At 37.2% G+C, this 14,566-nt stretch overlaps 1 protein-coding gene and 1 pseudogene across 4 annotated transcripts in view; both read right to left on the bottom strand.

The window, feature by feature from the left end:
• Positions 1-2,974: 2,974 nt before the first annotated feature.
• Positions 2,975-14,566, bottom strand: part of C7 (complement C7) — a 62,622-nt gene continuing 51,030 nt past the window's right edge. For 2 of the 4 annotated variants that reach the window (XM_087189337.1, XM_021261462.2), the window contains 3 exons: positions 11,323-11,410; positions 6,699-6,883; positions 2,975-4,733 (listed from right to left, as the gene is read on the bottom strand). In XM_087189337.1, the coding sequence (XP_087045463.1) occupies positions 4,552-4,733; positions 6,699-6,883; positions 11,323-11,410 (455 nt within the window). In that variant the 3' untranslated portion in view covers positions 2,975-4,551. Of the gene's footprint in view, positions 4,734-6,698; positions 6,884-11,322; positions 11,414-14,566 lie in introns of all 4 variants that reach the window. The other 2 variants (XM_004848579.4, XM_087189336.1) reach the window with 2 other exon arrangements.
• Positions 6,891-11,316, bottom strand: LOC147824527 (sentrin-specific protease 6 pseudogene; annotated as a pseudogene).

Here is a 14,566-nt window from a genome sequence, read left to right as displayed (position 1 = left end):
AATTATGTAGTTATCCTGAAGGCAAGATAAATTTGGAGAATATAATTTTCCAAATATATGTGACTCACACTTCTTTTTCAATTTGTAAGCCACTGAAAAACAAGATTAAAAAAAAGCCCTCCTCCATTACCTACTGCATTCTCCAAATAGTCTAAGAGGCTTGCCTAGAGGTTCAGTTGGCCAATGTCCTAACCCCATTCTTAACTGCAAAGTGGTCCAAAAAGAGCCTCTTTCTTGAGTTCCATTGGCCTGTTGTGTATTGAAGAGGCTCCTCTGGAACTCAGTTACCAGTTTCTTCTCATAAGGATGCATGCAAATAACAGTGAAAACAGAGCAAAGCAATGCAATGTTTATCCTACCACAGAAAATTATACTCAGCCTGTGAACCAAAAAAGAACATATTCATGTTCTTTCCTCTTCTCCTGCCCACCTTCTCACCCCCAGGCCACCCCTTCTGAAACAACCACAATCTTCCCATCTGTTCCTGTTAACCCTTGGCTGAAAAAGCAAATTTTCCTATGCAATTGATGTTTTGAGTGCAGATCTGGAGCTTTGCCTTCAGAGATTGACAGGAATAAACAAAAAGACAAATTGTAGCCCTTTGGTTGTCACAGCAGGGACTCCTATCATGCCATCAGCGTTCTTATGCCCAAATGTGTGAACTGCCTGAAAGACCAAGGTAATTGAAAGGCAGTCTTAAGCCTCCCTGGGTTTTCAGATATTAAGGGAAATTACCTCCTACTGAGCTTAGTGTCTGTAAGAGAAACAGGCCATTCTGTTTCTGACACAGTGCTGCATACACTTTAACCAATCCATCCGGAAAAGAAAAATCTCAGGGGACTAGCATATAGCAGCACAAATATGGTTGTTCACTTCTTCCAATGCTGTTCTAGAAATGGCCCAAATCCTCTCCTCTTCTTGATCTTTCTCCCACCCTCCCTCTCCCTCTTTCTCTCCTCTCTCTCTCTCTCTCCTTTCCTCTTTTCTTCTATTCTTTGTCTACTCCTGCCCCTGCCTCAGAGAGAAAGAGAAATAGGTAGCATTGAACATCCATTTTCCATTTCCTCTCATACCCAAAGTATGCAGCATCTTACCTTAGCTTCAAGTTTGTGATAACCATCTTCACTGCCCATTATCCTGGACTCAAGTGTATGGGCATGCTGTGGTTTGGGTGAGTGTTCCCCAAAGGTCCATATGTTACAGGCTTGGTCCCCAGTGTGGCTCTATTGGGAGATGCTACAAAGCTGGTGGGAACTCCTTAGGTGACTGGGAACATGGCCTCAAAAGAGAATGTGAAACCTTGGGCTATTCCTCTCCTCTCTTTGTTTCTTCACTCAAAGTGAATACAGTTTTGTTCTTTTAAACACTTTGGTCACAATGTACCGCCTTCATCCAAACCCTAATTGCATAGAGCCACTCAATTTTGGATGGAAACCTCCAGACCAAAATAAATCTTTTCTCTTTATAAACTGATTACCTCAGGTATTTTGTTATGGTAATGGGAAGCTAACCAATACAGAGGATTAGTATGTGTGTATGTGAGTATGAGGAATTTGGGTTGAAATACAAAGCAAATTTAGAACAAATGATAAACGATATGGGGCAAATAAACTGATTAAAATACACATCTTAACCAAAACAAAAAATGATTAATGATTTGTATGTGAACTCATAAACCTTATGAGGGAATGCTGGGTAAAGCAGCACTTGCAACTTTGAATGGCTACTTGACGTTTGGATGGGCTCACAAGTCTCACATGAAGCTGACATTAGCCATGATCTTCCCAGCTAAGAGTGGAGCCTTCATTCAATCACCCAGTAACTTTGTCAGCTAACTTAGATTCCCAGTGCCATTTGTCAGGTGTTCCTGCTTGCCACTCTGCACCCCACCTGAATAGCAAGACCCTTCCTTCTGTTTCAAAGTATCCTGATGGGAAGGGAGTACATGAAGAGCAGCTTGGATGGGACCCATTAAACTTCAGGGCATTGATAAGCAGCACTTCTGTTGACTGAATATTAGAAAATGCATAAGATGTCACAGGAAGACATTAGGAAGTCTTCCAAGGCAGCCTCTGTTAGAGTAACTTGTATTGTCCACGTAGAAGGTGAGGAAGGTCTGTAAGATGTGAATTGAATCCTATTCAGCTTCCTGAAACTAGTGTTGGTTAATGAACCTGACAATTTCTTTCTCCCCCCCTGTTCTCCCTAGGTCCAAGAGAGTTTAAATAGCACTGCTTTCAGCCTCTCCTGGGCTATTCCCCATTCTAGCTCAGATGACTCTCCCTGAAATGGGCGGAGCAAAAGGCAGGCAGAGGGGATTCTCACACATCTCTCTAGTTTCTTTGAAATTTATTTTGTAAATTTCAAAAACATTTTTAAAGACTAGGTTATTGAAAGTAACCTTTTCTTTACAAACCTGCTGCAACAATCCGGTTCTCTGTAGCTAATTGTGGATGTGCCTGTATGACTTGAGGAGAGGTCAGTGTGTGTAAGGGAATTCAGAAAAGAAAAAGAGGCACAAAATTTAGTATTTCAAAGTAATATGTCTCTACAAGGACATTTACTTCTTCCTTCCTCCATTGATTCACCAATCTTTTATTTCTGATTCAGTAACTCTGCTGAAGTTTTTTCTCGAATCTTAGTTGTCAAATTTGCTATAGGTTGAGTAGTTTTTATCCAAACTGCTTGCAACCAGGAGCGTTTCTAATTTCAGAATTTTTGGATTTTAGAATATTATACATAGACAATGCAATGTTTTGGGGGTGGAACCCAAAACTAAACACAAAATCCACTTATATTTAATACACACAACCTGAAAGTGATTATATACAATGGTTTTAGTGCACCTGCATTTTGACTATGACCCATCATAAGAGGTCAGATGTGAAATTTTCTATTTGTGGTATCATGTCAGCATTCAAAAGGTTTCAGACTTAGGAGCATTTCAGATTTTGGATTTTCATATAAGAGACGATGCATTTCTAGTTTCTTTATTTCAGAGCTCAATCTCTGACAGCATTTGATAACACTGACCATGTCCTCTGTGTGAGTTAAGAAGTGGAGGTGATGTTACATAGTCAGGAGAAGTCTAACTCCATAATACCCTAAGTTAATACCCTGAAGGACACTAAGATGGCTCCTCCCATGTGAATGCCTTGTTCAATCTTGTATCTCAGAGCCTACATCTAGGCCTGGAATTTTCAAATATGTCCCCCAACCCAGGGTAGAAATTAACTCCATAATAACCTATAATAAATGCAGTTGACATGTCTAAAAGTTGCTGTTTTTAGTCAGTTAAAACCTGCCTTCTTGTAACTTACATGTATTACAATTGCATCTTTCCTCATGGGATACTTTGGAATCAAAGTTAAATCTGGATCAAACATCAGGCAAGAACATTTTAGCCATCCTTCATGGAAATATTCTCTAGTATCAAACATTATACAAATCAATACATTCTAATAAATAATATCTTTAATGAGTTTTCTAATCCTTATTATCTTAACTAAAGTATTTTTGAAATGTATTTATCAACATAAGAAAAATACAGAGTATTTATATATAAAAGCATATTTTAAATTGTACTTAAGCCTACTCATTTTACCTTCTGCAGCTGCATTTTTGTTTTGATAAAAGAATAATAAGGAATAAAAAGAAGGCCAAACTATATAATTCTAGAAAAATCCAGGAGTATATACATATTAGAGAAGGCTATTCTCAAACATTCATCATTCAATAGCTCAAGCATGAACTAACATTCCTTTTTAAAAGAGGTGGGGAGTGGTGATTACAGGTCTTGTGTTTGACACATACTAAATAAAGAAAAGTCCCCAAGAGAAGACTGAATTATATGTGTTCTCAGACAAGAAGGCAGAAGGCACCCTGTGGCCACAGCACTATGGGCTGTGCTCTGACATTCAAGTAGTTCAGGGCTGACAAGAATAGGGATCCCTTCATGTGGCAGTGGACACCATAGGGTAAGGCATGACATTACCACTCAGGATGGGAATCATTGTATCTGTCTTTTTTTCATTCAAGGTTCTTTTTTGTATTTGATTTCATTGAGAGAAGTCAACCTCTCTAATGAGGAAATTGTATTCTTTCTGTTTTCTGTATTCTCTCTGATCAATTTGCGGAGTGTATTCTGGCTCATGGGCTGGGTCAATAACACTTAATGGAATCATAGGGATGAATGAAGCATGCAAGTGTCTCTAGTCTAATCCTCTAATTTTACAGGCAAAAAAGTCAAAGTCCAGAGAGCTTTTCCAAGAACACATAACTAGCTCCTACAGTGGCTTATGAATATTTTTCATCTTACAATTTTGAAAAGTAAGAAAAAAGAATATCTGAACTCAAGTTTGGAGGAACAAGGGATTTGTTTACACAGGTGGCTGAGAGTTGAAAAGAGAAGTGTACACTGGGGAGGAAGGAAAAAGAGAAAGAATGTGCATTCGTGCTGGCAAAGTAGTCTAAGTGCCCAGTTATGTGGATGTTTTCTCTTAGCCCAGTGCCTGCTGGATTCCAAACAACATGACCAAGGTCCTCAGGAGCCTACTGGGGGTCTGCAGCACAGGCCTTTATGCTGGTGACTGAGATGCTCTGCTCCCTGCATCTCAGGGTCCCCGCCACACATTCAGACATCGTCTGCTCCTTGCCATTCACTTCCACACAGATGTTAAACCCCTTTTCCTGGCACTCTGATGCTTCTCGGCAGACACATCTGCTGCTCTGGGCTGGAAAAATAAACAAGAGAGGCTTAATGGTACACCATGGCGGTAGGTGACTCAAAGCACATTATCTCTAAAGTAATGCTGTGGTGATTACAGAGCTCCTGCCGGAGTGGTACAATAAACCATCCCCCGGAAAAGCAGTAGGACCGGGAAATCATGACATTTTGCTCCACTCAGAATAAATGGGTTTTGAAACTGGTGCCAGGCTTCCTGTTGGTTGGGCCCACATGATGCAGCTCTGTCCAAGTCAAGAACTCTCTGACTCTCTCTTCACCACACCACCATCCATGTGAGTCAGTAAAAGAGGGTAATCCTTCACACACACACACACACACACACACACACACACACCAAATGAGAAGACCTCAGCAAAGAGCAGAGGGTTAAGAATGAAAAGAAGAATTAAACTCGCTTTGAGGAAAAGGCAAGGCATACAAAGGCTACATATTCCATGAAAATAAAATAGAAACGTGTTGGGGATGAAAGGGGGTTACATGGAAAAGAAGCATGGCAGGAATACACCTGTCAAGGGTCTGCCAAAGGGAAGTAACAAGGTCTTTCAGCAGATGGGGGTGATCACCAAGCCACAAGAGACACAGATGTGAAGGGATGAAGCAGAAAGTGCGCAGTGCATAGTCCAGGATGGGAAGGCAGCAAAGAGCTGACAAAGACCTTATGATCTTCCAGCTTCCAAACTGACAGATAGGAAAACCCAGGACAAAGATGGCTCAGAGCCCAGAACTTCCCCTCTCACAGATTTGTCCAAACCAGGAGAGAGGTGTGCCGTGGCCTTGGTGGTATTCAGTATCACAGGAAGTGATACTTGGGCACAATCTTAGCAAATTTTGCATTGCAAGTCAAAAAAGTAACATTTTTTTCTATCTTTTTTTCAAATCCTTCTGATTACTTCCAGGAGAAAATGTCAGGTTGGCACTAATATGTTTTTAACACTTGCTAAATTAAATTCCCTTTCCACAAAGGGAGAACATTGTCAATCTCAGAGCAATATTTGGATAGAATGTACAATTTTATTTTGTGCCACTGTGTGTTTTTTCTAGTTACCAAATATTTATGGCAAATAATACTTCCTTTTGAGGGTATAATTTAAAGTGTATTTTTTAAAGATTTTTATGTGTGTCTTTTTAAAAATCAGTATATGATATAGATAATACAAAGATAGAGCTAAAGTCATGAGGTAGATTAGGAGTCACCAAGGACTGAGAAAGCATTAGATTATTAGGAATGAATTCTTGTCCTCGGAAAGGAAAGAAGGGAATGGGATTAATATGAGAAAACGGAAAAATAGGAACAAAATCTTTGTAAATAAGGAGGACTGGAGGGGTTGAAGGGAGGCCTGGGCAAGGGTGAAAATAAGAACCAAGAGAGACTATGTAAAGGTGCAAATTTCCAACTATGAATGTCATTATATTGTATACCTAAAATGTACCAATGATTAGAATGAGTAATCGATAATGTAAAATAGGAAGAAAAGGTCCAAAGGGGTAGGGGTAGTGGGAGGGGCAGGAGAAAGGAAAGAGGGAAAGGAAAAAAGATGAGAAATGGAAAAAACATGGAAATAAAGTCTTTGTAAATAAGGCTCGGTGGAGGGGGTGAAGGGAGGGCTAGGAATGGGGAAAAATTAAGAACCAAGACGCATCATGTAAAGGTACAAGTTCCCAATGAGAAATGTAATTGTGTTGTATACCTACAATGTACCAATAAAAGAATTTAAGAAAAAAAAAAAAAGAATTCTTGTCCTCTTACATACCTGATTCACGGCCCTCTCCAAGGAGGAAAGTGGAAAGAGTAGGTTCATGGTAAAATCAGAGCACGTTCAGGGTAAAATCAATCTAAGTCTTTGACATCCTCAAGTGTCTGCTTCGATCCACTGCTAAACTAAAAACTACATTGTTTAAAATCTCAGCAATGTTAGCATTCTCATAATTACAAATACAAAATTCTCCTTACCATCACATTTTTCCCAGAGTGGACATGCACCACAGGCTTTCTGGGCCAAGGCAGGCAGAGTACAGCTGCCCCTTCCAGTAAGAGTGTAATTTCTACCCTGACAGTGGAGAGCATGCATCTTGCAAACTGTCAGAGCCAGCATCCTTTTGCTTCTCTCATCTTGAGCACACACATCCAAGGAAGATCTGAAAAGAATTTATAATTTCATTATTTACAAGACTTTTGCTCTTGAAAACTTAGAAGAAGTGAAAAGTGAGGCTTTGAGACCACTACACCGTATGTTATCACCCACAGCAAAAGATGAGGTATCGACTCAAATCCCTTTCATTCTTAGGGCACAACCCCCTCAGATCTTCAAAATGAACACATTTACTCTTTATATGTTCACACTTTTTGCAAGCATAGACACCTAGTGTTGATTTATTTTCATCTAGAATGGATCAGATACAGCAAATTAGATGAGAAGGAGAGGTCTGTGAGCAACTGCTGATGTATTGATAACAAAGGAGAAGACAGACAATCAGCAAAGATAAAACATGCAAAGAAATCATAGCCAAATAAAACCACTGACCATAAAAGAAATTAGCTCTTCCAGCCCAGAAACCCTGAGACTTTTTCCTCCTATAAATATTTTCTTTTTATTTTGTGTTTAGAAGTTGCAGTTTTAAGTACTATTAACAGAAAATAACAAATGCTTCCTAACAAGTGAAAAAAATTATAAATGCTGGAAAAATTGGCCTCATTAACATTATTTACAGACTTTTACTTCATACATACTCCTTTGGAAATTAATTATATGACATTTATACAAGCATTAACATTTTCCAATCACTGAGTAGTGAGCACTCCGGTTCTTTATTGTCTATACTCAAAGTTGAAAGTCATTTAGTACCTAGTGGTGGAAGTGACATGCCACAGTCTGTTGGTCAAACTGAGACACTGCTGACATGCTGTTGTTCCATCCCTTCATCTAAAGATGCTTCTGTGGAGGAAGTGTCCTTATGCTGCTTCCTCTCTTTGCTCTGATCTTCTTGCAGCTTCAAAATTGTGTTTTGGATTTATGCTCTTTTTGTTCTCATTCGTAGGGATGGAAACCAATTTGTCAAATTCATAGGTAATTCAAAATTTAGTATTGGATTCTCAAAAAAGCTCTCTACATACTGTAATACATATATGCCACAATCACTGAAGTTGTTCTGGTGTGGTACTTTTGGATTAGAGCCTTTCGTAACATCTTTGGAAAAACTTCTTTTGCTTCCTTCTTTAACTTCCCATTCCACCTCTAAATATTCTCTTAGAATGTTTACAACAGTTGATCAAGAGGGGCCTCTGAGTGAGTCCATAAGTAGAATACAAGGTTGTTTACAGATAATAGGCTTTAAATGCCACTGTCCTATTTCTGAATTGCAGTTGTCATCAGCAAGGAACCCATTATCACTGCTATCATCCTGGTTATCTTGATCTTCTGAGAAGTCAATGAGTTCATCTTCAAGCATTTTACTACTTTCAGCTGACTCATCATTATAGTTCATTCTGATATTGCTTAAGCCATCTGGATGATGCACAGAATTTAAAACATTCATCCTATAGGCCATTCTCACTTTTAGTCCTATCAACAACTTTCTGGCCTGAAGATTCTCTTTTATTTAACTCTTCATTTTCACTTGCAGTAGGATTTATTTTTTTCACAACTGCATAAGTTTCTCCTATCACAAAGGTCACTTTCTTCCTGTCCAGCACTTGAGTCACTTACCTTCTTAATGACAAGCTTGGCAGAAGAATTCTGTGAACAACTGTCCATTTCATTGACAGAAGAAGAAATACAACTGTCTTCTACAGTTGAATTTTTTTGTATCACTGCATTTTCATGGTAATGAGGATTAGATTAATACTTTGCTTTTTCTAAACCAGGGAAACAAACAGCCAAAAAGCAGTGTGCAGCTTCATTAAGGGGTACAAAAATAAAATTCTTCTCAAAAATGTCTACATGCTGGGTTCACGTTTTTACTCTCCCATGCTGTTTTTTCAATGCTATTTTTAAAGTGTCTACATTTACAAAGTACTTTAGAAATATTTCCATAAAATATGCTACTTTTTTCTTAATCACTGGTGATAAAATGATAAGAAATAACTATTTATGCAGATTTGTGCAACCATTGTGGAAATTAATGTGGAGATTCCTCAAAACATTAGGATGAGGGCTGGGGATTTAGCTCAGTGGTTCCGCCACCTGCCTTGCAAGCGCAAGGACCCAAGTTCGATCCCCGGTACCAAACAAAAAAAAAAATTAGGATGAGAGGTCCTATTTGACTAGCTACTCCCCTGCTGGTTACCTCCCTGAAAGAATTCAAAGCATGATATCACAATGATATATACTCAGTTGGTAATCTTGGAAACAACCCAAAGGCCCATCAACCAATGAATGGATAGAAATTGTGGTTTGTTTAATATAATGGAGCCATAACGTCATAAAGAAAAATAAACTTGAGAAATTTATAGCTAGATAGCTGCAACTTGAGATTATACTCTTAAGTGAAATAAATCAGACACATATGTGTAAATATTGCATTGTCTCTCCGGTGTGAGAAACTGAAAGAGTAAATAAGGACCAAAATGTATAATAAATAGTATGAACTAGGAAGAAACTATTCAAAAGGAAACTGTGAAGGAGGGAAGGGGAAAGGAAAGGAAAAGAAAAAATGAGAAAAGAAGGAAAAAAAATGGAAACAAAGCTTCTGTAAATAAAGGGGGGGTTGAAGGGAGGGAGGGGATTGGGAGAAAATGAGAGGTCCAGATAGACCATGTACAGGAACAGACTCCCTTTGACCAGTGTGATCGTTATGTATATTTAAATTGTACCGATAAAATTAATTTCAAAAAGAAGTAGCTATTTAGAAATATCACTAATAAAAACAGCATTTCTAGGTGCTGATGGATAAGAAAGGCTCTATTGTAAGTGAAAACTTAAGATCACAAAGCATTTTTTGTATACCAGATGGGGTCAGAGATTCTACACCCATATATTTCATTTAGCTCTATTTTCCTCTTTGAACAAGAACTAAATTTACTTAGAATTACTTACATAACAAAAACATTTTATATATATATATATATATATATCTTCTGCTGTGTTTCTTTAAATGGAACTACTCAGAACAACTGAATGGGCAGAGACCTTACAATGCCACCTTGTTTTCAGTATCCATTACCATGAAATGATGTGAAAACTCATACCATGTCTATAAATAATGGGCTGCAGGAACACTAAAGGAATTGAGAAAGTTGGAAAGAGGGAAAGTAAGTCAGAGTCAATAATGACTATTGGAGAGTAAGGGCAAAATTGGAATATCAGAATTAGACTGTATCTGGGCTGGCCACCCTTTCCATTCCCACCATTTAGTTGTATTCTTCTGTATACCAGAAGTTTCTAGGTAGGTAGGTAGATAGGTAGGTAGGTAGGTAGGTAGATAGATAGATAGATAGATAGATAGATAGATAGATAGATAGATGATATAATAGATATAGATTAGACATAGATATTGATATAGACATAGATAGAGATATATTCAGTATTACCCACTGTAGGTTTAAGAAGTTAGACATGGCTTTTGAGGAGCATAGTAAATGAAAAGCAAGTAATTAGTAAATCAGTGTTTTGAGTCTTAATCTTAATAATGGTGCCTGTGTCTAAGGGCTGGATATCTCTCATTTCCTCCCAGACCCTTCTCCACTCTTCCCCACCTTCCTGGCAGGACAGCATGTAAGGATCACATCACTACTTCCTGCCCCTCTAGTTTCAAGTGGATTTTATCAATGAGGAGCACCGGTGCAAGATGGAAGACAAGGAAGAGGGAGCAGCTGGGTGTTTATTCCCTTGGCTTACTTTCATGGTTATCTCTGAGTTCCCTAAAAGGAGAGTCAGCAACTCTTCAGCAGACATTTTCATGAAGCCCTCTGTCTTAGATTTCATAAATGCTCCTCTTCTCCCTCTTTCAGGCTTGGGTGCAGACATATGGCTGAGCTGTTAACATCTCAGGGACACTGCCCTATGACTTACAATTTCCTCTACTCTGCCCATGATTTTATGCAGAATCTTGCTAACAAACTTTTTCTTGTGGTTATCTAATTGTGCCATCTGTATCTAACTAGAACTGTGATCCAGACATCTAGTAGCCACTTCAGAGACCCTCCTACAATGAAGTACTTTCAATTTGGTGACATTTTTCTAATGCAAATATAGAGAAGATGATGTAAAAATCAAAAAAGTAGCTGCTCTTTTCTCTATCAGTATTGCTTTAAGAGTTCATCTCCCAAGGAAATTGTAGCCTAAACCTCTAAAGCTCTAAACCCTCTGGTGAAAATTTTGTTATTTCATTCCATTTTATATGTAGAACAAGCAGCACTCAAGTAATCCTTCAACTTTTCAGACTAGCCAGATTAGGACAGTGCTTAATAGTGGCCATCAGCCTGGTGACCCATGCAATGAATAGGCAGTAGTCTGAATGCAAAGACCCTTAAGGCTTGGCAAGCTACACCTTCAATTCAATAGACACTAGTATGTAAGAAGTCATTCCATTCATCTTGGATAAAATGAATCATAAAAGTGAACAAAGACATTGCTTACCCACATTCATAGGGCATTTTACAAACGCATCTTGAACTCTGCACTTTCTCCCACAGCTGACATTCAGGCACTGGCTGTGTTAAGGGAGCTTCTAAAGGAAAAGCACAAGGGAGAGGCAATCGTTGAAGGAGACATTCTTCACAGTAAACAGGTAATGCTTTAATTTTTTAACCTGGGTGTATAATATTTTTGACTGCAGAGTTCCTATAGTAAAAATAATAATAATTATTATTATTCCTGTGTTAATAATAATTGTTCCTACATTTTAAGGAACAATCTACAGATAATTGCATTGATGATAATAGCGACCATTTCTTGAGCATTTACAATTGATCATGCACTTTTCATACACTGTGATACTTAATCCCCCCTAACAAATGTGTTTTCTAGAAACAGATTAAAAAGTCAACTATCATTCCAATTTTGAAAGAAAAAATATCATGGTACAGCTTACAAGAGCACAGTCACCTTGGCTACCACTGATTACAAGGTGAATAATTTAAAACACTCTAATTTTTCCACTTCCTGCCAGTTTCATTACAAAGAAAGTCACTGGCATAATCTATGGGTCGCAAAATTAGAATCTCAATATATTGTAAAGTTAATTTATCAGAAGGGTATGCTTTTTATCAGTACAAGAACTATGGAATACTTCCTTACTTTGGAAAATTTAAGAAATTTAGTCATGAGAGTACGCTTTTGTGGCCAATTCATAAACTTGGGAAAGAGGTAGGAATATGAAGCACACTTACCATGGTAACAATTACTTATTCATTAAGTGCTTCAGTTTTAAAAAGTATTATCCTAAGTGTAATGTAGCTTCCTGAATTAGGTCCTAGGACATTAGTGGGAAACCTAGTAATATCTAGATAAATGTGTAATCTGGTCAATAGTACTATATTGATATTAGTTTCTTAGATTTTATCAGCTGTAATGTCAAGTTATGAAAGAAGCAAAGATAGAAAGAAGCATACATGGAAACTATGTTTGCAATTTTTCTGAAATCCAAGATTAATCCAAAATGTTTTAAAATGATATTTGCTGTATGATTGTTTCTCAACCAAGAAAGTGTTGCCCCCAAAGGTACATTTGATAATATTTGGAGATATTTTTCATTGTAAGAGTGGATGAGTGGGAGGTCTACTGAAATCTGGCAGATAGAGATCATGGATATCCATAAATATCCTACAATACATAGAACAGGCCCTCAAACAATGGCATTGAGGTTGAGAAACATTAATCTAGATGTACCAAAACTCAAGTTTGATGATAAAGCCATATGAATTAGCTCTTCATTATTATTGAAAATGTATTTTAGGATAAATTTTGAAATCTTAGATTTTACATGTTTGCTAAAAGTTATTACAATTTCTTTGCACAAAAAAATCATTGATAGGATTTTTGCATTTAAGAACATAGCATTATCTTCACAACTTGTTTGACCAAATCAATACATGCTTAAAGCCTTCCTAGTGTATGTGCCGTTGCTCACATCAAGACTAATCTCAATGAAGATGCGGGGAAATGAGGAGTTATTGTTTAATGGGTGCAGTTTTGATTGAGGAAGATAAGGAAAGCTCTGGATGGTAGTAATAGTACTGCAACTGTGGGAATGCACTTAAAGCCATTGAACTATACATTTAAAAATGGTTAGAATGGCAAATTGACATTACACACATTTTACCACAATAAGAAAAACTGACTGAAATATCTGGTATCTTATTTACTTACTTTTTAAGCTGATTTTTCTTTTCTGGTACCAGGGATCAAACTCAGGACCTTGCACTCTCGAGGCAGGTGAGGTGCCACTAAATCCCCAGCTCTTAAGCTGATATTTTAAAACACTAAGTTTGGAGACTGAAAAACCTGGTATTTTTTTGTTTGTTGGTTGGTAATAGGATTATTTTAAGGATAGTTATTATTGTTACCCATGTCTTCAGAAAAACAGGTCTGAAAAACATCCTTAATTAAAACCAACTTTAATAAAATTTTCCACTGAGTGGGAGAAAATTCATACTAAATTGTGCTATAAATGACTGAAGTAGACATTTCAGAAAGACAGCTGTATAACCTCTTTTGGAACAAAAGTGCAGCCTCATCAACTGTATATTCTTCTCTTTCATTTTAGAATTACCAGTTCGGGTAATACATCTCAAATAAATTCATATTTGTGGGTCAGCGAGTGTAGAAAACAAAGCATTTGTCTTCTATTGTGCAGTTTTAACAGCTAAAGAATATCTCAGAACTGCCACAGAAGACCTCTGTTAGACCTGTTCCACTTCTAGCCCCTTTTCTGTCATCTATTTATCACCGGAGCCCATATACACCATAGGTAGCCCACTTCCCATGGCATTCTTCTTGGTAATAAACATCTAATTCACCTAAAAGGATCACTTACAGAACCTAGTGCTTCATCTTCATGAGAAAAGACAAATATGTAAAAAAAGAAAAGACAAATATCAACACTGAATTAAAAATCATACACTCAAAATAATATCATATAAAATGGCATACAAGTGAGCTTCCTTTCTTGTTTATGTTACAAATATTTCTATTTATTAAAAATGTAAAATGGCATACAAGTGAGCTTCCTTTCTTGTTTATGTTACAAATATTTCTATTTATTAAAAATGTAAACAAAGAGATAAATTATTTTTAAACAAATCCATCCATCTCAAAGAGCTCTAAAATGGAAGGGTTTGGCTTTAAAGTCCTTTTCCAACTCAAGTTCTCAAAAGAACATTTTAATTTCGTTAGTGTTTAAAATATTGGCATTTTTAGATTTCCACCATTAAGAACATCACAAACTACAATATTTGTGTATCAAATTTTTTTGCAGTGTCAAATGTAAATTATTTTTAAATATTCTATTTCAGTATTAGTAAACTCTCTGAGAATGAAGAAATGAAATATACAGAACTTTAGAGAAATTGTTAAACACTGTACTTAATAAAAGTACAGGAAAAATATCAGATGGAAATTAAAAATTATCTTTTAAAAATCCTTTATTCTCTTGGTACCCTAACAGATATAAAGCTAATCTTTCATATAGAGGATTTAAGTTAAAAGTTTCAGAGTCCCCGGGAATATCTTTGCCTGTACCTGCATAAGTCAATGTGTGCCACATGAATAACACTGTCACACTGTCTACAAACTGACCCCATTTTCCTAGGGTGCAGGATGGAAGAAATGACTCACGATGATGAAGAAACAATGCTATGAATGTTGCCACAGGCACTGTCAC

Source organism: Heterocephalus glaber, unplaced genomic scaffold (assembly GCF_053883595.1).
Source record: "Heterocephalus glaber isolate CG9 unplaced genomic scaffold, H.glaber_assembly_v1.0 deba00001538, whole genome shotgun sequence".
Classification (NCBI taxonomy): domain Eukaryota; kingdom Metazoa; phylum Chordata; class Mammalia; order Rodentia; family Bathyergidae; genus Heterocephalus; species Heterocephalus glaber.
This window is presented reverse-complemented; position numbering and strand designations above follow the sequence as displayed.